General features: G+C 36.6%; 3 protein-coding genes across 7 annotated transcripts; 1 reads left to right on the forward strand and 2 right to left on the reverse strand.

The window, feature by feature from the left end:
• The first annotated feature begins 4,142 nt into the window (after positions 1-4,142).
• LOC105269525 (putative gustatory receptor 28b) lies at positions 4,143-12,279 on the forward strand. Of its 4 annotated transcripts, none has more exons than XM_011309849.1 (11): positions 4,143-4,206; positions 4,271-4,429; positions 4,958-5,290; positions 5,354-5,573; positions 5,737-5,839; positions 6,002-6,177; positions 9,804-9,975; positions 10,028-10,318; positions 10,384-10,452; positions 10,536-10,625; positions 10,690-12,279. In XM_011309849.1, the coding sequence occupies exons 3-11, from the start codon at positions 5,056-5,058 to the stop codon at positions 10,750-10,752; spliced, it is 1,419 nt and encodes a 472-aa protein (XP_011308151.1). In that variant the 5' UTR covers positions 4,143-4,206; positions 4,271-4,429; positions 4,958-5,055; the 3' UTR covers positions 10,753-12,279. The 4 variants fall into 4 exon arrangements, with proteins under 4 accessions (XP_011308151.1, XP_011308153.1, XP_011308150.1 ...); XM_011309851.1 differs by having other exon boundaries at positions 4,153-4,429; positions 4,958-5,107; positions 5,200-5,290; XM_011309848.1 differs by having other exon boundaries at positions 4,153-4,429.
• LOC105269524 (uncharacterized) lies at positions 6,546-8,890 on the reverse strand. The gene is made up of 3 exons (XM_011309847.1): positions 8,670-8,890; positions 7,769-7,954; positions 6,546-7,584 (listed from the first exon to the last, which is right to left on the reverse strand). The coding sequence occupies exons 1-3, from the start codon at positions 8,722-8,724 to the stop codon at positions 7,358-7,360; spliced, it is 468 nt and encodes a 155-aa protein (XP_011308149.1). The 5' UTR covers positions 8,725-8,890; the 3' UTR covers positions 6,546-7,357.
• On the reverse strand, positions 10,844-22,194 carry Nhe2 (Na[+]/H[+] hydrogen exchanger 2). 2 transcript variants are annotated; one of them, XM_011309845.1, is made up of 16 exons: positions 21,192-22,194; positions 20,378-20,641; positions 18,792-18,988; positions 18,332-18,588; positions 17,298-17,515; positions 16,981-17,183; positions 16,192-16,281; positions 16,060-16,130; positions 15,188-15,403; positions 14,980-15,115; positions 14,703-14,843; positions 14,478-14,553; positions 13,840-13,944; positions 13,473-13,751; positions 12,711-12,863; positions 10,844-12,640 (listed from the first exon to the last, which is right to left on the reverse strand). In XM_011309845.1, the coding sequence occupies exons 1-16, from the start codon at positions 21,637-21,639 to the stop codon at positions 12,411-12,413; spliced, it is 3,084 nt and encodes a 1,027-aa protein (XP_011308147.1). In that variant the 5' UTR covers positions 21,640-22,194; the 3' UTR covers positions 10,844-12,410. The 2 variants fall into 2 exon arrangements, with proteins under 2 accessions (XP_011308147.1, XP_011308146.1); XM_011309844.1 differs by having other exon boundaries at positions 14,974-15,115.
• Between the last annotated feature and the right edge of the window lie 709 nt (positions 22,195-22,903).

A 22,903-nucleotide genomic window follows, 5' to 3' on the forward strand; every position in this document is an offset into this window, starting at 1 on the left:
ATCAAATCAAAATGCATGAAGACTCTTTCCCATCAGTCCGACTGTTGGATGATGACTGATTAGTCATCAATAATCCTCTGGAATCATGGGAGAATCACCAGAAAAATCATCAATCGTCGGGTGTTTGTACTACTACTGGAGAATCCTGGGATTGTGTCCCTTCAGAATAAGAAATGGTCGATTGAAGCCATCGATCCTCGAAATTATCGCAACTGTGATGCGTTGTGCTGGATATTTTTATTTATTTACAACAATCGGTTGTTTTAACCGGTCGACGTTCACCTCAGGATCAATTGCACTTATCACTGGACTCCTCAGTATCACGATTCAGTTCGTTCTAGTTCTCACTGTGTGGATTATATCGATTACTCGTGTTCAAAAAATCGAAAATACTCTCAGAAAATTCATCAGCCTCCACCAACGCCTCCAGGATATGGGCCTCCAGGATTGCAGCTGGTGGGACATCTTCAGGGGAATTGCCTGTCATTGCGTATTCGTCAATTTATTTTTCTTTCTTCACTCCACTATATCTACTGTTATTTCGATTGTGTCAACTAAACAGAATTATCCAGTTCTTCTTTATCAGTACACTCGCGTAATTGTTTGGAATTTTAATATTTTATTTGTCGATGGGGTCCTGGTGATAAAAAAAAAATTCCAGTGCATTAATGAGGCTATAGAAAATTTTCATTGTTTCTTGGAATTGAGGAGTACTATGTCCCACCAGGTGTTTTACATTGCAGGGTATCTATCCCTGAATTACTTAATAAAAATTATTAGAATAAAGATTCCGCAATAATTATTACAATCGCTCAAAATCTCAATTAATACTCGAAATAAAAATTTAAAAAATGGGAAAAATCCAGAAAAATGGGGAATTCACCCAAAAAATAATAAACTTGAATTTAGTATACCATTTTACATAAGATATATTAATAACAGTCATCATTATTATCATTCATAAAAATAAACCAATATTTCCTTTCCTGATAATATAGAACAGTTTTTAATTATTTAAGATCGTTGTTGCAATAATTATTCGAAATCTATTGAATCGTCCTCCATGATTAATTTTGGAATTTAATTGAATTAATTGGAATAAGAAAGATATATTTATTTTTTCGTTTTTATTCAGACCGGGAGCAAAAAAAAACGCGGGTGAATATTTGAAATCGATGGGAGAGGTGCATGAGGAGTTGAAGGACCTTTTGCACTCGGTGGAGAATATCTTTGGAGTGCCGATATTATTGTCAATAGTGGTGAACTCGACGGAATGTTCTTCGTGTATGTATGTAATGGCTGGTTTATACAGGAATATTGGCTCTGAGTGGAGTGTCCAGGAGATGGCATCCATGACAACGTTTTCAATCTGGTGTATCGCTAATCTTATTCAGATGCTCCTCATTGTTAGCATATCGAGTTTAGCTGATGAAGAGGCCAATCGAACTGGCAGTACTCTCCATTACATGTGGACAACGTATCGACCCAGGAATACTCGCTTTGTTGTAAGTGGAATAGTTTGCAGATGTCTAGGAATTCATTTAATAAAACAATTCATGGAATCGGATAAATTTTCATTCTCTGATCAATCAATATTAATTAATTAATACAGATATTAGTATTGATTAAAAATTAAAAGGAAAAGATCAAGAGTTTTTAAAGTTCCAATAGAAATCCAACAGAATTTTTTTTTTAATCTATATATATTTATTTATTTTTAATCTATATATATTTAATCTATAATAAATTGTTAATCAAATTTCGAAGGTTGAGTCCGTGTCTCTCCGTCTTCTCCAGGAGAAAACAGTCATCACTCTCCATGGATTAATCAGACTGAACTTTCCGCTGATTTATCAAGTAAAAAATGTGAATTCTTATGAAGAATTGAATCTGAATTTTAAATTCTGTTTCTAGCTCGCTAATGTGGTACTTGGATCGCTAGTAATAATGATTCAACTTGAAGAACACGATCAGTTGTTCCGAGAGCATTTTGAAATGAGACTGGAATTTCCTGGACTACCATTCGATATGTCTAGCAACGACAACACCTCTGAAATTTATAATTACACCTCCACTCGTAATCCATCCAGTGCACTCTTCGAAATCTACACTATTATACCATAAACAAAAATAAAAAAAATACCTTAAATATAAATAAATACGCATAGATCACCCAATTAATTTAATTTAGACATCAAAGTAATTCTCATCAACAATTTTCCCCCAAATTTAGTCTTCCGCATTTGCTCTCAGAATTTTTCTCCGTAATTTTCGTAAAATATTGTTTTTCTCCTCAACCGGTTTAAACAATACATATTCGATTATTCACATTAATTATTCCAAGAACAATCAATAATTATTATCAGATTTATTCGAGGTTCTCGTCATTTAAAATATTGATGAGGATTTAATAAATGATGAACGAATGAAAAGTCGAGAAAAACGGTTGAATATTGAAAAACCATCTAAATGCGGTATACAATTAAATCGAAAAAATTTCCCTCGTCGAATATGACTGCTGAATTTCTTCCATGCTATCGTATAAATAATTGAGAAGTTGAAATGCAATATTCAGGGAGAATGAAGAATTTATTCCCCACCTCTCCGAATTATTCCCACCGATCCATCACCGAGTAATAAATCGACGCGGATAGAATTGATGCTCACGGATTTGTCACTGTTCACCTCGAGTATCAATTTGCACAATTGCACTTCCACCCGAATGACTTTCTAAGCACTCACTGGAAGAACTACCAGGAACTGTTCAAATGTGGATTCCAACGTATCCATTGAGTGTAAAAATGAGTATCCACCCCCCAGAAATGTCTGAACACGTGCCGATTCCAGTGAATCATCCCCCAAAGATACCAATACCCCCCGGAAATCGTTCAAACATGTGTCATCACTCCAACCTAGTGTCAAAACCGCTTCTCTACTATTGGAAACTAATGGGCATATGTCCATTCACTCTCAGCGAAACGTACACCATCGGCAGATCAAAAATCGGTACCATTTACTCCATGGTTTTAATAATCGCTTACACCGTGTGCTATTTTCGTGCTGCAATAAAGAGAATAATGACTATTCTCCCTCTCGAAACAAATATGATTGTGATAATGGATTTTATCGCACTGGGACTCGATTACTCGGCTATCGTTATCATCTGGTTCTATGCGATCTTCTATCAGAATCAATTGAAGTGCATTATCAAAAATTTTACAATTACCAAACGAGAAGCTGTACTTCTCGGTATGACTGACGTCTACGATAATTTCTCAACAGATTTTCACATATTCGTCATACTTCTGAATTTTTTTTTCTACGTTCTTTATGTTACCGATCATGCCCTGATGTTCAACGTCCACGGATTCCAGATTGATGTCTGGCTACCCTTCAATTTTCCGCGGTGCATCAGTTTTAATATGGTCGCTATTCTTGTTTACACCTTGAAGACTATTCAAGCGAGATTTCAGTTCATCAATCTGGGAATTCAGAATTTATCAAGTGATCCCTCGACGCGTAACACCGTGGAGTCAATGTAATAAATTTTTTATTGATGTCTAACAGAAAAATTTTGATTTTAACTTTTTCTCTTTTTTTCTTCTTTTCTTCTTTTCTTCTTTTTTCTTTACATTGAGAAAACAAATTCTTTGTCACCTTCAAATTTGGGGTTTAAATAAAATAAATAATAATCACTCTGACATAATACGATGATTACTTCAATTATTCTCATTGTTCTCAGCGTTCAATTATTTCAATTGTAATAAATTACAACAATTAGGTGACATTATCCTTTTTTGACGAGTAGATTAATTGAATTAAATAATAAAAATCAAAATTTCGTTTGTCAATAAATTCAATTTTTAATAATAAGTAATAATTTCATGCTAATTACTCATTATTTATTACAGAGCAGAACCAATATTAAATGGCGGTCGTTTGCGGGCATTTGGAAAATTGCACAGGAATCTCCGGAATTTAGTTACCCTGATGAACAATTTATTCGCATTGCCATTGTTAATGACCCTCATGATGCAATTTGCGCAGTTCATCGTAAACATATACATGCTATTAATATTTATTAGGAATGGTAATTATCGGCAGTGGAATACAAATTCTTCCATGTCAATTGTTCTCGGCTGGTTGATCCTACGCTTCATTCAAATGCTGTGCATTATCGACGTTTGCGAAACCATCAGTCAAACGGTATTCCTGGTCTAGGTACATCCAGATAGAGTTACACATTTTTTTTTTATTTATTTCTGTCCAGGCCAATCGAATTGGCAATTATCTTCACACGATGCTGGTGATGCGCAGACTGAAATGTTCCAGCGATCTTGTTAAAATACTCTCCCTCGAGTGTCTTCAGCAGAGTGTTAAAATTAAATTGTATGGTTTAATTGAATTGAACGATTCTGTATTTTACAAGGTAAGAAATGATTCGTTAAAAAATCGAATCATTTTAAGTTTTTTCGAGGCAAGAGCGATAGAAATCGAATTAATATTCGATATTCCACTGAAAAATTGAGACTGATCAATCGAGATTAAATTATAAAAACTTTACACTATCTCCATCCGTTGAATAATTGAGTTATTTAAACGTTTCCTTTTATTTTTTTTATAACACAGGATTAGTTAAATATTAAGGGAGCTTATTTTAAGTTTATTATATTTTTATTTTTAATTGAGCACTGAAATTCGGATATCGACAATTGATTATTCCGGAGTTATTCTTGAAGTTTAAGAATAAAGAGTGTATGTAATATTTCGGTAATTATTCCCTGAAAGTCAATGATGAGAGAAATATTTTAAATTATGATATTATTATCTCAGATCACAATGAGCCTCGAACAATAGACTAACAAAATAGGAATTTTTTTTGTTTTCGGCATGAGTTGTAATCCCTTGAGTAAAATTTCGCTGTCCACACTAATGAGGTAATCTGATATTTAATTAGATGAGTGGAGTCATAACAACATACGTCATAATAATGATGCAACTTGATGGACAGCCTGACCTGTTCGAGGGGGACGACTAAGAATTATATCTCTCAAGATGATTAAACGAATTCTGTGCCACAAAGTGTTTCACCTCCGGGGCTATTACAGTAATGCACCCATTTCATTATTTTTTTTTTATCAAAGAAATATTTGCTACCGACAATTCGCTAATGTCCATCGGATAATCCATTGTGATAAGGACGTGTCTCGCTGTTTCATTTGGAATACAGTCGAAGCCATGCGTTTGGAGAGAAATTCTATGAGGACGATGGAGAATACGTGGATGACAGGTAATGTGAAGATATAATTCCGTGATTCGTTGGATTACACAAAAATATTCGGAATTTTTGCAGACAAACGGAAACTCCAGAGGAGAATGAATTTTTTTACAGCACTGGCGAGAGTCGAGGGTATTTGGCAGACTATTGGAAATTTTCCCATATGCTTTGGTGGTCCTGATAATTTGAAAAAATGCCGATTCAGTAAATCCATTATGGGATATCACATTGTTCTCTTTATTATCTCGGCGGGAATCTTCATTTCGGCTATTTTGGAGGTGGAATTTCTCTCGAGGTGCGCGATAATCCATGAGTAAATCATACAGCAAAAAATCTAATAGAAAAAAGGGGATAATTTGTGGCGCAACAACTGCATCGATTTATTTATTTCTATTCGATTTTTCGTATGCAGGGGAATTTACTCATGATTGTAGTTCATTATTCATTTATTGCAATAGGATGGATTATATTGTGATGACTATTACAATGATTATTCGGAGTTTGTCGGCACTTGTGTGTTATTTTTTGAATTCCTCCATTTGGATCTTCTACCATAAAGATGTGAGAATTTTTTTTAGATATTATTACAATTTTTAATAATTTTAGTTCTCAATGGTGCGGGTTTATTTTAATTTGAGATTTGGTTGGTCATGGTGGGATTTTTTTAGTGTATTCTATTTTTATTTAACTGTCATTATGAAATTCGAATTGTTAATTCCTCAGTTTATAGATGCTATGGAGTTCCTGGCCTCTCAAAATTTAATTCTCCAGCAATTGGGCTGTCGAATGGATTATTCACTCTGTTTCAAAATGGTCAGAACGTATGTCTATGGGACGTTAACGACAGTCGCTGTTCTGCTCATTTACGATTGCTACACATCCATGAGCACGTGGGCCAGGTAATGATCAATTATTTTATGAAACAATTTTTAGAGCGGAGAAAACGATCGTGTTACTATCGACCTTTCATTGACAGAGACATGGAAAATATAAGGGTGATATTATATAATTGATTAATTATATAATTCTATAATTAACCATAAGATCGCGGGGTTGAAGTAGGTGATTAAAAAAACGTGCGTGTGGTTATAGTAATTGCAAAAAAATGCACGTCATGAAAAATGAGTGGGGGAAATCACCTTCGTGGATTTATTATTCTACATGAAATAAGTTATAGATGCAGTCACGAGTGCTCACCAGCTACAGATCAAATAGAAAATAGGAATTTTTTCGACGTGCTCTCATCATCTAAATAATTTTTAATTCATTAACACCTGTATTTCTAATTTTATTTCATTTTATTTTACAATTATCATAAACATTCACTGCGTTTGCACTAACTTACGTGCTTAACATTTGATGTTTAATGGCTTGGAAAGGAGATTCTCCGGAAGCTGATGGAGATTCATGTCATTTTTCAGCACTTAAACTTTACAACAAATTATCTCCGGAGAGTTTATGAATCTCTCCGGGAATGGAGCAGTGAAACAAGTCATCTTTGAGATGAAGAGATTCCGCGGAATTAAAAAAAAACATTTAAAAAATGCCTGTTGACTCACGTAACGTCAAATGATTCAATTCAATTTTTATTTTTTGAATTCAATTTGAACTCAATTTTTTAAAATAATAACCAGAACATAAATATATATTTTAACTAAAATTAATGGACGGTTCCGAGTCATCTCGCTTTACTGCATGCCATATGATAAAAAAATTCATTATAAAAAAACAACAACAATATATTGTGTTATTACAAAAATTTTTCGTTACTATAAATCTTATAAAAATCGATGGTCGGCTTCGCCGAGGGAATGTTTAATTTAACGTACTATTTACATCTAGAATTTGGACGGATAAAGTGTCATACAATTATTCACATTTGATCATAAAACGACAGAATACTCTATCAATTATAAATGAACACTGGAGTGGAAGAATTTGAAGTATTCACGATGTAGTACCAGTTGGTAAGAGGTTCATTGCAGTCTAAAAGCTTTACATCCATGTATTTATCCGTCGAAGCCCTTAATCTCTTTGTACTGCACAACACTTCAGATATTTCACCAGTTTAATCTCCTCTCATTTGAATCCATACGTGCCGAGAAATAGTGACGTTAAAACGAATAATAGAGCTGGCAGAACCAGATTTGATGAAATGGTTGTTGCACCATTGCAGGAATCATCGGAGCAGTAGCATTCCTCCCAATATACGCCATTTTCGTAAACCCCCCAATTACATACACCAGTTACTCCAGTGCTGGCTACTGATGCACATCTTCGTATTACCTGACGCCAGCGGCCATCCCCTGGAGAAGAAGAATCTTTATAATATCTCAAAAATTTTTAAATTGTCGGTGTATTCCTCAATCGCTTTCCGAAAAATTCAACAAATTGGTTATTAGAAAACTTGAGGAAGAACATCGAATTGTAATGGATTTGAAATTGCACGGGAATATTTTTGGATGAACATTTTGGATGGAATATACTTACAGACGAACCCACGAGGACTTTGTCGGACTTCCTTCACGCAGAATGTACCGGGCATGTGGGAATCCTCGTCATTACAATCAATTGCTATGTTTTTGGTCTTGTCGAATTTGTGGTATGCACCACAGAGATCTTCACCGTCTGTGTCGGTGTCACTGCTGCACTGATAGCAACGCACTGCCTTTGTACCTGAATCAATCATCAATTAAATAATAATTGCATTGGCATTTAATTGTGTTGCAACATTTGCGCAAAAAGGTGAATTGTAGAAGCACTTGATTTTCCACGAATTTTTTCACTTTATTCTCCACTTTAAATAGAATTTCTCAATTTGAAGTTCGATGTTTTTTCATGTTCCATTCACTTTCAATTCGAATTGAGGGCGTTGTCACATTTAAAAAAGATGGCGAGGAACATTGTCATCACCTAATTATCTAAAGAATTCATGAAATCATTCCCCTGAATTTTCTCCCATTAATTTCCTCCGGTTCTCACAAAAATAAAAAATCGATGATATCTAATTATAAAACCCTGCGAATTCATAACACAAAAATTCACCTCAAGATGCTTTTAACTCTTGACAATAATCACATTTAAAAAACATTTATTCGAGTCTCTCTGTTTTTTAAAATCTGAATGTAAACCTCCCATAAAATAATTGTAAAAACAAACACGAGTACTCAAAATTTTAGGTTAATCGAAAGGTTTCTGCATCAATAATGATGATCTCAAATCGATAATGCACTCAATTAAACAGCAATTGCGCGAATATCACTTGCATGAAGAGTGACGAGTAAAATTTGATTATTGCACAAACAGGGAACAGTAATTCGAGTATTACTAAAAATGATATGGAATTTAAAACTGGGCGGGTCGATGACTTCATAATTTGAGAGTATCCTACCTGTTATAGAGCAGAAAATCAGTACCGAGAGGATGATCAGGTTGTATGCTGCCATTTTTAGGGTATTTTGAATAAATAATCACTGGGATATTTAAACAGAACGATAAATACACAACACTATGTCCTGCATGCCATGAATCACCTGACGTCATTCATTGGGGTTTGGGCTTGGCGTCGTCTCCAGCGTATGAGTCCCCTCCACCTGCAGGTGCTCTTTTCTCTGGGCCCCCCGCACCCATCAGTGCTGTACCAACAGTTCTCATTTTCCTTTTTTCAACGAGTTATTGCCGATATCTTCACATTTTTCATGTCTTCCGGAATTTAATTATGAGAATTATGGGATCAAATTGTAAAAATATTTTTATCAATTTCCGGTAAAATTTTGGGTATTTTTGAAAATTTTACTGAGAACGTAAAAAAATTCTGTAGTGATCAAAATTTTATCAGACATTGAATAATAATAAAACTTGAAAACGAAATATTTTCTCACGTCAATTTTATCAATTTTATTCGTGGCTCAGAATTTTGTTAATAACTATTAAAAAATTAGAAATCCTTCATAATAACTCTTTTTATCCAAAATTACCGGTTTTTTTAAATTATTTCATAAATCGTGAATCGGATTGACTCAATGAAATATATACCGCATTTGCATTTTATCATTATTTCATGACTCATGAAATATCATAGTTTCAAGAGCGTGCGGTAACTTTATTTATGCGTCACAATATTTTATTATAAGACACCGAAACTAACCGGAGCCGAGCGTGAGTAATTCGAAAATTCCCCCACAGGATGCAATAAAGTGGTTTTTTAATTCTTACAATCGCCAGTTACAGTTGCCAGTTATAATTACCTCGGGCGTGGCCCCTTCAATACTTGTCCTCTAGATTACAATAATTTTTCAATGATTACCGCATTGCGCAGTTCTATTGTTCAACCAGCGCAGTCAATTTTTTTTTCAATTGTCAATCCGATGTTTTCAAATTCAAAAATAGAACTGTATAAAATTTACTTATATAGAAAAAATCACATGGAAAATATTTAAACGTCCGACTGTGACCGAAATTTACTGTTATATTATTATTAATAATAAATTAATGAGAAAATCATGCTCCATGGATGATTCTCTAGTGAATCTCCGCTGATGGTTTGCCAATGGATATTTTTCACAATTCCATCAGTCATCCAAGTAATAACACCCACGATATTTGGATCCCTCGTCATAATCCTCGGTGTTCACTTCCGGGAGGTGAATACCAAGCTGATGGCAATTAGAGACAGAGCGAATTCGTCACCACCGAAGGTAATGCGATAAAACCACAGACGCCAGAATAATAATGAAATATTGATTTAAGGTCATAGAACTCTCGAACGATTGCGCCGAAGGTGTTCGTCTAATCGCCAAAATCCATTACAATCTCTGCAAAATAGGTAAATTTTTAAATTGGATGTTCAACGGATTTTTCGTGGTGATCGTAGCAACGGCTTTCATCATCCTGAGCTCGTCCCTGTACTTCATCTTCTACGAGGTAGTTAAACCCGAGGAGACCAATTACCTCTCAATAGGTTCTTATATATCCTGGCAAATTACCACAGCTGCTCCCATGATAGCAACAGTAGTAATCTGCAATTGGACCTCCAATCAGGTGATTCAATGTCAATTCATTCGTTTGAAATAATAATTATTGGTATAATTTGTTTAATATTTCAGGCTGAACACACGGGAAAATTGATTCATGAAATTCACATTGAGAGCACTGAGTCAAAGTTATACCAGATTGTAACGTATTTGATTTTTATTGCATCAATAAATGGTGAATTTGTTTATAAATTTTGAGGGGGTTTTTTTTTTATTCATTCTAGATTCGTTCGCTGTCACTTCAACTCCATCACCAGAAGGTGGAATTCTCTGGTGCTGGTCTCTTTCCCATCAACTCATCCCTCTTGCAAACGGTATATCCATACAAATGATTTAATTAGGATAAATATTAATCACTGATTGTCACTTGTTCACTAGATGATTGGCAATATGACAACATCCCTCGTTATCCTCATTCAATTCCAACCATCGCTCAATTAATAATTAATGTGTTTTGTGGCTTAATCGGGGGTACATACTAATGGTCCATGATTGTTCAAATGTCAATAAGGTAATTATCAAAAACTCACAATTACGAAATAAACATTTATTTAACAAATCAACAGCGTAAAGACTAATCGAGCGTAATTAGCTACTCTGGTCGTCGTCTAATTTCTTTTTTCTTTTTTCTTTTTTCTTTTATTTCCGGAATTATTTATATTATCTACAATGGCGCGTTTATCCCACAGATGATTGCCCCAATTCGTATTCACATTGTGCCACTCTGGCTGCTTTGTACTCCCATTAACTCCTGGTCAAGCAAATCGATATTAACTAAATAAAAAAAAATATTTTCAACTATTACCTCAAGCTCAAAATTCACAATTTAAAATTCTTTTTGATAGAGCAACCACTTGGTGGCTACTAATTTCGATCATTTATTTAAACTTTCTAGAGGGTGCTGAAAATAAAATCGATAACCAGTGGAACTTGGTGTCGATCGATTACATTGGTTAGAGTATTAGAAAAATCGAGTGTCGCGCGGCGATCATTGATTTTGAATTTTTTTTTTTTACGATAGCAGTACGATATGGCACTTCGCCCAAATCAGTGACTCAATTTCAACTCGTCTCATTGCATGTGCGAAGTCATTTTATGGAAAAAATTTATCAAAAAGTTCAGGTGCTTTTTCGCTGGTATTTTAATATGATAATAATTCATGGATTCTGCAAGTTCTATTTTCTGTTATTTTTCTCGTTTCACCAGAAAATAAGAATCAGAATGTCAAAATTAGATGACACTCCAATATAATTTTTTCGTACATGTGATTTAATAATAAACGCCGTAAAAATAGGAAAGTAGTGACTGATTTTAGGGAACTCATGTGCAACCAAAACACTCGTCAGGTTTCAGTTGAAGGCACCCGTCTCATTGTGGCTCACGGTGCCCGCAGACTTGGAATTAATTAATCTAATTATAATTAAATTTTGAATTTTGACAATTCTGTAACAGAACGAGAATAAAACCACAATGACCTCGCATGATATTTTCCATCTCAAAAAACAAAATCTCGACTGCAGAATAAATAATACTGTACCCTATATTATTTTCAACTTCAAATATCGACAAATAAAAAAATTCTACGATAAAAGACTCGAGATAAGGTAATAAGGATTCCGACTATCAATTCAGATATCGCTACCCAATCCACATCACAACACCTCATTAAAAAGTTAGTGAAAAAATAAAATGACGTCACGTATGAAAAAATTCACCGAAACTCTCATGAAAAAAAAAATCCCCCAATTTCCGCAATTTTTCACTAAAACAACGAGAAAAAAAAATTTACATTTCGATTACTCCCCAAAACTCATTGCGCCCAAATGCCCTAAAAAATCGAAACGCCCTGATCCATTGATTCGATTTTTTTTCATGGAAAAATCCGTATAAAAGCGATTGAGTTTTCAGGACAAAGCAGTAAAAACCGATGGAATATCATAAATTTCAATCGCAATAGAATTTTTTCATATGAGCGTTAATCGGGGTTTGAAAAAAAATCATACAGGAGCACTCGGTCGACGGAACAGGCCCGACAGAACCGAGCGAAGGTCACTTCCTCGACGTGGACGCCCCTCAATGGAAGACGTCTCTATCCACGGTCATTCCTCCTCATAATCATCCGATGATTCTGTTGACGATGATATCAGTGCTGTCGATAGACTAGGTGCTTTTGTCGTTGAACAAGGAAATGTAGTTTGTAAACGCAATCTCTGGGTATTCCAGTATTCAGGTAATGAGTGGGAGCCATTGTTGAGTTTCTCTTTGTTTATTGACTCGGCTGAACTGAGCTCCATCATTGAGCCACGTCTCTTAACACTCCTTGCATTATCTGGAGTATTAATGAGGTCATTGCGTTGACCAACTCACTGAGAGCATTATGAATTACCGATGATAATTACCGAGACTCGGTGACAGCTCGCAATGCTTCGAGTCCATTGCCTCGATCTCGTCGCTCTCGTCGGGATCTGGGTAGCCTGATATGTCCGGAGAGACAACACTGTCCTTTCGGAAATATCCGATTACCGATTGACTTTTAGGCTGCTCGATACCACCTGGGAAATTCAGGGAACAACCAAAAGACCTTTTACCCTCTGTTTGAGCAGCTAAAATAAATCTACCCTGCACTCTTTCAAATATTCTTTTTTTTTTCCTGATATTTTCATTGCCGAGGTATCTCAAGTTTCGATTATATGCGGATTCAATTAAATTTTCAATTAAATTTCAATGGAAACTTCAGGCGAATTAAATCGTTAACGATTTAATTCGCCTGAATGATTTTTAGATCATTCATAATACATCCATGAAAATCCGAAAAATTTCTAATCCACTGATAAATTTCCCCAGATCTCTCCGATTTATTATTAATTTCAAGAGCATAACTGAAGTTTCCAGACGACGAATTAGCGACAATAAAATATTCCCCAAATTTAAAATCAATTAAGGACTTTCCATCCCCGCAATTATAGATCGCAACCTATTAATGGATAATTTAAATATTCAAACCCAATCGAAATGGTCGGGTTGCTGCGGTGATTTGAATTCGAGTCGCCGAGATAATTCAATGAAAAACGCGTAAATCGACTTATAACAATTATCGCAGTTTCACCGAGTAACTGAGAGCCTCCACCCACTGGAACGCTGCCTTTATGAAATCAACTCACCTAAAAACGTCGCTGAAGGTGAACTGTAAGCGATGTACTCTTTGTTGGAGCACCAGGGTGGAAATTCATTCTGTTTAACTGGCCTTCCAGTGTCGTAATCATCCTCACGTTTCCACGGTAACATTGTTTCAATGGCAGTGGGTGTTGTTACCCTGAAAGGTTCACCCTCAGATTCACCCCTCTGCCTCCTCATCATCCCCATCTCAGTGTCCTCATCCACATCAGTATCATCGTCATTACCATTATCATGATGAGAACTCTCGCCATGTGGATTTGAATCTACAATTCACGATACCATCGGGGTGATTTTATCCAATAACCGGATTATTGATTTTTTGAATTATTTAGCAGAGAATTGGCTTCCTACCTGTGCTACGTGCTGTGAAGGTAATGGCTGAGTCCCAATCAGGATTGTCGGAGGGCTTTACCTCCTCGCCGTCCTCCGTTTCGTACAAAATCCCATTGATGTAATCTGCCAGGCATATCCCAAGCACCAATAAATGATCATTCGATTATAATCCTTCGGATCAATTGATAAATTTTGTTAAACCTCTACAGATTTCGAAATGTCAATCAAGCCAATTAAATTTCAGCTTCAATCATCAAATAGTACTTATAAAACAACAATTGTCAAATGTCAGGTTGAAGGCTCGAGGTATCGAGGAATCACAAGATGGATAATTGAATTTTTATATTATAATGCTGTCGACCTAGAAATTTATCATTATCCAATTTGTCTGTTGAATTGCATTTGAAGAACTTGAAGGATCCGTGTATATATGAATATTTCAAGGTGCAGAAAGACCGGAAAATGTCGGAAGGTACTTGAATATCTTCTGCAATCATGCTCAACCCTGGGAAACCTTTGGAAGGAAATGTTGGTTTTTATGGGGACAATATTGTAGCCCTGCGGTTTCGCACAACGGGTTTATGAGGACCAACATGACAAGTACGCATTATTATTCCATCCAAAATCATCCCCCCAACACTCAATTAACCACTGACCTTGGGAGAATAATTTGGTGGAGCCATTCTGCTGCTGCAACTCGGGGAAACTCACGTGATTCTGCTTTGCCCCATCCTTTATGAATGAGAATAAACGATTATTAGGTAAATTGAGTGTGTTCAAGCGACTTAGAGAGGGCTGGCAAATCCAATTTAACTGGATTACATGACTGTACAAGCCATCCCCTTTGTGTCACAGTGAGGGATATTGCTGGTGAGGCTTACCTTGATCAACTTTTTGCTCCGTTTGTGCCGGTGTTTGTGCTCACCCATCATCCGACGAATGTTCATGTGCATTTTGTAATTAACCTGGGTAGACAAGTCCCGGTCATTGACAGCATGACGACTGTAGCTGAGTCTCCGATGCTGATGGATTCAATTTTTTTTTTTTTCGTATTTGTTAGCCATTGGGAAAAGATAAATACAACGGTTTTAATGAAAATTTGTTAATCAGGTGAATTTAGATGGGTCATTAGTGCATGAGGATTCGACTGACTTTTACCCTTTTGTACGGTTTGCAGAGCTCCTCTGCTAGGAGATGGTGGATTTTAGCGTCGGTCAGGTCTTTCTTTGAGGGGTAGTACTCGAGCTCCTGGAGATCGATGTTCCAACCACTCTCGAGTTGACTGCAGCTGGGGCTTTTTGTTTATTGGTAAATTAATCATTGTTGGGTGATTATTCGTGCTCGGGGGGTTTTGGGGGGTTTTTACCTGGAGTTGAAGTGGCCGGTATTGCTGTAGTTCCGGAATATTGCGGACATACTCTCTGTACCACTTATATTTCCTATTGTTGAGGCATTACGACGAATGTAATCCATGGCATCTTTCATGGCTAGTTTCGAATAGGTTTCCAGTATCTTTGGCTCTGCACCACAATGATCACGGACTAGGTAGGGCCTGATGAATTTTGTGTCGAATCGCTTGAATCTGGACACCAAATTATTTATTTAAAACGATTCGTTGGAGGTTTTTTCTTCTTTTCAGGAGTGCCCGAGCAAAATTCAAGCTTCAGGTATTTTTTTCATAGTCGAAAAATCTATAATTCGGGAAACTTTTGGGAAAGGTAGAACTTTCTCTTCGCCTCGTACAGAAAATAAAATACAAATTGTATTCGATAATTTAGTGACTCGAGAACTAATTTAAGTTTCTTTCCCCTTTTTCATTCATTAATAAAGATATTCTCTTTATCCGTTGGTACTTATTCACGGAACCATTAAGATCATTTTCCTGACGAATTTTCAATGTGCTTTTTAATTAAAGTCCAATGCAAAGTTCTTAAGTCACGTAAACTCTTTAATCCTCTTGATAAGAACGTCAGTGCAATATGATACAAGAAAAAAAAATTGTTTGACTTGCGCTTGAGTCGAGTTTTCGTGGAATATCTCGGGAAATAAAGGAGAAACCGAAATTTTTTTAAGAACCTTTTTTGTGGAGGGAAATGAGAGCTGGAAGAAAGGTCCTGAGAAAAATTTTCCATCTCCTCCAGATTCCGAGATATACGAGGAAATACTTCATTTTTATACTGGCGATTTAAAAAAATTCTAGTGTTATTTTTATTTTCTCGCTCTTATTGCAGAACTCACTTGTCCCTCACGTGATAATTTCCATGCTTCCCCAGGATATCCTCGACACCCGCCATTATGTGATCCATGATCTAGAAAATAAGAGCCGATTGAGTGGAATTGCAAGGAAATGAAAACATTGATTGAACCAACCCTCTCGTGTATCCTCTCGTTCATGGTTGGCTTCTTTCTCTCTGCTCGTTTGACATTAAGTATTCTCACCAGTGGCTTGATCGTTATACCCTGAAAATCAAGCCCCAGGGTAAGTCCCACCCTCTTTCAAACAATCATTTCTTTTGATTTGTCTTAATTCTACGTTGCCTCGGCGATTGACACTAATGAGGGCAGGGAAATTCTTTCATTATTCCTTCATTATTCCTTCATTATTCCTTCATTATTCTTTCATTCCACACAATTACGTTGGGAAAAGTTTAGAGATAACTTTCAGATAATATCACACAAATCCCATATTTTTGGAGCCATCCCTTCGAAACAATTAGCAATTAAATTTCGTGGGAGAAATATTGAAATGAAAATTACAGCTCCAAAGACTTGAATAATTCTTTTTTGTGCATGAGTAATCTGGGATCCTCTCACTCTCAATCATCTCTAATTACATATATTAATTTATAAATTTTAATTATTCATTATTAATTACCAATTTATAATTTTTTTTAAACCCAAAATTTTGGGATTTCCATTAATTTACGATTTTTTTTCACATTTTTTTCTCTTCATATATTTTTTTAAATATCACAAATTCCAGAAATAGTATTCTTAAAATATTAAATATAAAGTCGATGTCGGGGAGACGGAGAGAAATAATGTGACCCAGTGATAACTGACCTCAGGTGAAATATCATTATCTCAGTTTGTAAATTGCCAGTTGAGATATGGTGAAGACGATAAGTAATAGATTGGAGAATCGAATACTGAACTCACCTGAATGAAAACAGTGAAATATATAACAGCAATTGTGGTGGTAACGAACATTGGTTGGAGTTGCACGTGGTTGGGATCGATTAGGAGTACCAAGGCAAATGCCACAGCACCTCTCAACCCACCATACGACATCACAAACTTTTCCACCTTGTCGAGTTTGTGCAGGCGAAATCGATTTGCCACTGCTGTGAGGAGAAGTACACCTACATCATACCCCAATAATGGGATAAAATATGTAATCAATATAGATCATGCTGGATTATTCATGTGGGTGAGGTAAAATTTCAGTTGGGGAGGCAGGAGACGAAAATTCTTACCGAGTATTCGATAAACTGAGCAAAAAAATATCGTCATGAAGACGAACCACGTATTCCAGACGTGTCGGTTATTAACCGTCGCAACTCCCAGGAACATGAAGATTATTGTTTCAGAACTGCTTGATAACATTTTCATCGTATACTTGACGGTTGTGTGCGATTTGTGGGATATATTGGCTTCTACGTAATTTTTCATTGTTATACCGCAGAATGTTATGCTGGAAGAAGATTTATTTGGGATTTATTGAGGGATGGATCATGTGTCTTCGTCGTATTAAAATCGAGAGGGGATTTATCAGGAATAATTGAATTGAATTAGGGTGAGTGATAAATTGTAGATGTGGGGAAATCAGAATCGTCGAAATTATTTTCATTTTCACCTCCTAAATTCTTGAGTGACCCGATTTGTATCCGATCGACATTTTTATTTTGACAATATTTTCGTTAGACTTTCGGGCAATAAAGGTGTGCGTCCGTTTTACGATCCATCGAACGGGTCGTGAAAAATTTTTTATTCAAAATTCATGAATCTGTGAAAATAGTAAACCGAAAAAAAAATGACTTCAATTTTTCCATGATCTGTTCATCCCATCGTAAACTGGAGGATTTTCTCCTCCGAGGCTGACGAATATTTTGAAAAATATTTTGACAATTTTTAATATCAAAAAATTGATATGCCAGAGAAAATTATTCATATAAAATGACAACTCTTATCAAATAAATTCAATTTCGAAAAATCTTTAGAGAAGCATTCACCGTATGACCCATTTACTTAATTAATTTTTCCCCATCACTTGAGGTTTCAGCTCGGAGAAAAAAAAATACTTCTATCATGTAAATTTGCTCACCGCAGAGTAAATGTATATAAATATTAGCATTAAAAAACATTGAATTTTGCTGGAGCCAGTAAATTTAGCGGAGAAGAGTAATTTTTATTCAATGTATAATTTTTCATGTTCCCCTCGACGTTAAGACGACGGAATACCATTAAACGATGACGAATAGTTAACGACACAACTATGAATAATACTCACGCCAATATTCCAGACATGTGAAATATCTCAGCATTAAGATACGCGAGATAAGCCATAACAAATATGAAAATGGGTTCAATAACGCGAACTTGATGAGTGAACCTCGTGACAAAACCAGTAGCGAATCCCCATATAACTCCAATAACAGTTCCCCCAATAGCAACAACGATAAATGAGGCAAATCCCGATAGTATTTCGACGTACGTGATGCTGGATGCCTCCATGGCATTGTACGTCTCGAACATGTGATACAACACCTGAAATGCATCAGTAAAATTTAACCCATCAGAATATTCGTACCCAGATGAGGAATAATCCCCAAGAGAATGGTGAATTGGGCCACGATAATCATCCCCAAAGCCCAAGGATGCCTCCTTTGTGCACTAACTCTCCTCTGACAATTCACAAGACTCAATAGTCAGGTTTGAACCACCAATAACGCCCATTTCCGCATACTCACGACAGTGACGGCATCATTAAGTAGACTCTCGCCAAACACAACAATGTACAGAATTTCATTGACATGAATCTCCTCGAAGACGGCTAGAACCGCTACTGGATCCACTGCGCTTATCAGGGCGGAAAATAGAAACATCGCCAGCAGTGGGGTATCACATCCGAATAGTCCACTTTGTCCCAGGAGCCAGAGGGATGCACCTGCATTGCAAATCATTTTACATGTCCATTGGCATTACACTTGGGGATAATTACTAATATTTTCACCGGGGAATACCCTATTTTTGGAGGGTTATAAGGCATTTTTATCACTTCTCGAGAGTTCGGTGTGAAAACCGATTATTATTTCATTTGGAAGTCATGAATTTCTCGGATTTTCGGGAGTTTAGTTGAGGATGATTGAAATTCAGGTAATTGATTATTGGAAGGCATTACGATTGATATTTCAGGAAATTCGAATTTAAGTCTGAAAATATTTGATCGGATAAGCGACGGAATATTTCATTTTTCGATCACTAGATTTTCAGAGATTTCACTCGATGATTCGGGGGTCGGGGGGGTTTAATTGAATTTTATTATTATCACCTCGAATTTCGTTTGAAAATTTATAATCCCGAGATGATTTAATTGCTCTGGGAAAATCAGGGAAAGCAGAGATTTTTGATATATTATCGAATTTTTAGTTAATTCGAATTTCGTAATGCGAGTTGAAATTCAAAGTGAAATTTTCATCTCGTTTATACTGAAAACTATTTGGATTCACTTGCATCCCACCTGTAACTCAAATTTCCATGAGTTTCAGCTCCCCGAATCGAATTCAATATCAGCCTTCGGAAAATTGAAATGGAACTAGTCGATGAACTTCCAATTTTCTCCAACAGTGAAATTCGGGAGTTCAGTGAAAATTTAATTGGACTCAAAATAATTATCGGGTATATCAGACTAAAATTTCGTAATCCGCTTGATAATCCATCCTCCAAATCCAAATTTTCTCCCACCATAAAATTCGATAAATAAATTAAACTCCACTTAAAAATTCAAATATAAGGAAATGTAAAAATTGAATTTCATCACGACATATTTGTATAAATATTCAATAAATAAGGGAGGAATGACCAAAACCCAATTTCCCCTGTAAAAAAAAATAAGGATAAAAATAAATAAAACGGCGTTAAATCGAATTGGTTCTGTGAACGCTAACAAAAACATTGAAATTGAATTTTACGAGCATCACACGTGAAATATCGGTCAACCGTGTACAAATCCAGTAATCTTGTCCATTGAAAAAAAAGGGCTTTTGAAAAAATAAAAAAAATGCAGAGTGAAATAAAAAAAAAAGACAAACAGTGCATATTCCGGTTGTTTTTCCGTGTCGAATGAAGTTTTTAAATTTTCACGTCGGATCCAAAACAGAAATCCTCTTCACTCTCCCATCCTCTCGTGGAGTTTATTTTTGGATCGAGAGACTCCATTTTCGAGATAGTGTCCAATATTTTCGTAGTAACACGCGTTAATATTAATTTTAGAAACATGCACCGGGGGAAACTGCGACTTATTATGATTTGAAGATCTCGGTGAAGGTGAACTTACCAATGGATAATGTATTGAATATTGTTCCAAGGACAGCAAATAGCAGGATAGTACCCAGATGATCGAAGAATAATCGATTTGGCATGAAGTATCCGGCATCGAGAATTATAGGTGGAAGCATGTAGAGGAAGAATGTGTCTGGTGTTAATGGTGACACGTGCACTTCACTCGCTTGGAACAGTAGTACACCAATGACAACACCAACGACAATCAGAAGGCATGACTCGGGAAATATTTTGCTCAATCTTGGTGCCATGTGGAAACCTGAGGAGGAAATTAGCCCGTAACTCCTCACAACTCGTGAATTCAACTCATTTATAATCAAGAGAATATTTTTATTCCCAATTAATCTAATTTCTCCAATATAAAATCAGAGTGTAATTTACTCTACGAAAAATTGTTATCCTAATGAAAAATCCGTTCATTTTAAATTTAGGAGAAGTAAGAATATTCAAGAATCCACATGATTCCCGTCATGTGAAAATTGATCTGCAGCTCCTTAAAATTTCTTTTTTCTGGGAATTCCTCTAAAGTAGAGAAACGTCAGAAATTGAATGATTGAAGACCTAAAACGCATCCATAAAACGATCATGAATAGCCGTTGCTGGTGATCAGCCAATTCCCTCGTATTCTTGAAATCCCTCCTTAAATCAACCCCTTAACCCGCCACCCCCAGGCTCGTGTCCAATGCTCAAGCCATCAATCGTTCCATAACAGCCACAGATCGTCTTCAATAACCATCACAATCTAACCCATTCAAGTGGCATCTCCTCAAGAACCGTTAACCACAGTAATAACTCCATCAAGCACTCACCAATCTTAGCCAAACTAGCGAAGAAAATCCAGATGCCAATGACGAATGGTGTTTCAACTCTTGAGAATTCAACCTTGAAGACCTCATACTGCCTGGGTGTTTTGACAGTTGTGGTGACAGTACCGACAACCTGAGGCCCACCATTGGCAAGATTTCTGGATTCGGGCCCAGGAAATGTCCTGTCAACAGGCCCCATGGGGCCAAAATTTTTTCCTGGATAAGCCTCCCCCAGATTATTAGGCAATCCCTGATTATCAGCACTGGGTCCATGCATGGGCAATTCATTGACTGCTGAAGCACCAGCAACCCCATCCCCAGTGGATCTCCGTGTACCATAACTGCGCCCATCAACAGAGAGACCCACAGCCCCAATGAAAAAGAGTGAAATCAAGGCGTAACCATGAGATGCCATTATTTCACGTGGGGCAAATCCCGCGATTGCGTACATGGGCTTTGGCAATATGTCTCTATCGGTTTCTCTTTCTTCCTGTATTTATCTCTCTCGCTCACACCCTCATCGTGAGCCCAGTGGCCTCGAGTAAACAATACCTCGAAATATTTTTCCCTTGTAAATTATTGAGTTGACTGTTCACCGGGACCGCTTCCTCGGTCTCGTCCTCGTGCATCGATGACGCCGACGGACAAGACGTTTTAACGATACGACGAGACTGCTTCCTTGTCCCTCGTCGTCTCATCGTACCAGAAACCACGCATACGATCTCACTCTTTTAACTCTCTGTCTCTCTTCACTTTCAATCCCCTTTCGGCACCCACCCCCTCGGCCACCTCAATCTCTTACCTTTCTCTCAGATGTTTCTTCTATTATTCAAACTCAACGCTAACGAGTACCACTGGTACACTCCCGTGTGCGTTGCCACAGTGTTTTTGTTAAAAAGAAAACAGAACAAAAAATAGAGTAAATAAAGAAATGGTGCCGACGGTTTGCGCGGCGCCACTGGCTCTTGTACACTTCCTCGACGTCGACACACTACCTCCAGCTGATCGTTGTCGGAAGGAACACCCGCGCACGCGTCCAACGATATTATTCCCAGAGACCGAGGGCCATGTTTGACCCTCGGTTTTCCCTCTAGTCGCTTTATTTTTGCACACCCACTCCCCCTCGTCAACCCCACGCCGACGGTGATGCCTCTTTCGTCACCGGGTGCGCATGACGGGGGTCTATTGGATCTTTTTTATTTCACCATGACATGGACAATAATGGAGTGGAAGACATGATACTACCTGGGGGTTGAGGGTTTAATCAATTTAACTCCAGGAATTTTTACCCGGTTTAACCGATTTTATTCTTATCGATTAACACGCACCGATTCTCATCTCCATTTTTATACACGCGAATCGGAAAATTTTTGGGTGGGTGGGGGGAGGGGATTTTGAGAATTATTTTTAGTCATCTCTTTGGATCCACCGATTTTTTTTTATTGCCGGACTAAACGTTGGGTCTGGGGTAGTCGGGGGATGATTTTTATTTAAACAATTGTCGATTTTTTAGATGTTTTTTTTTTTTGGTGAAACTCCGGAATTTTTTTATAAGAAGAATAATGAGGGATGGAGTAAAATGAATTTAATTCCCGGAATTCGTCTCAGATTTCTGCGATTTTTTATAATAATGATAATTCTAAGGTCGAGAATATTTTTATAAATAATTGGAATAATCTCGCACCTGGGTAATTAATTTTTTAATTCATCTCTCG

This window comes from Fopius arisanus, unplaced genomic scaffold (assembly GCF_000806365.1).
Source record: "Fopius arisanus strain USDA-PBARC FA_bdor unplaced genomic scaffold, ASM80636v1 scaffold00070, whole genome shotgun sequence".
Taxonomy (NCBI): Eukaryota; Metazoa; Arthropoda; class Insecta; order Hymenoptera; family Braconidae; genus Fopius; species Fopius arisanus.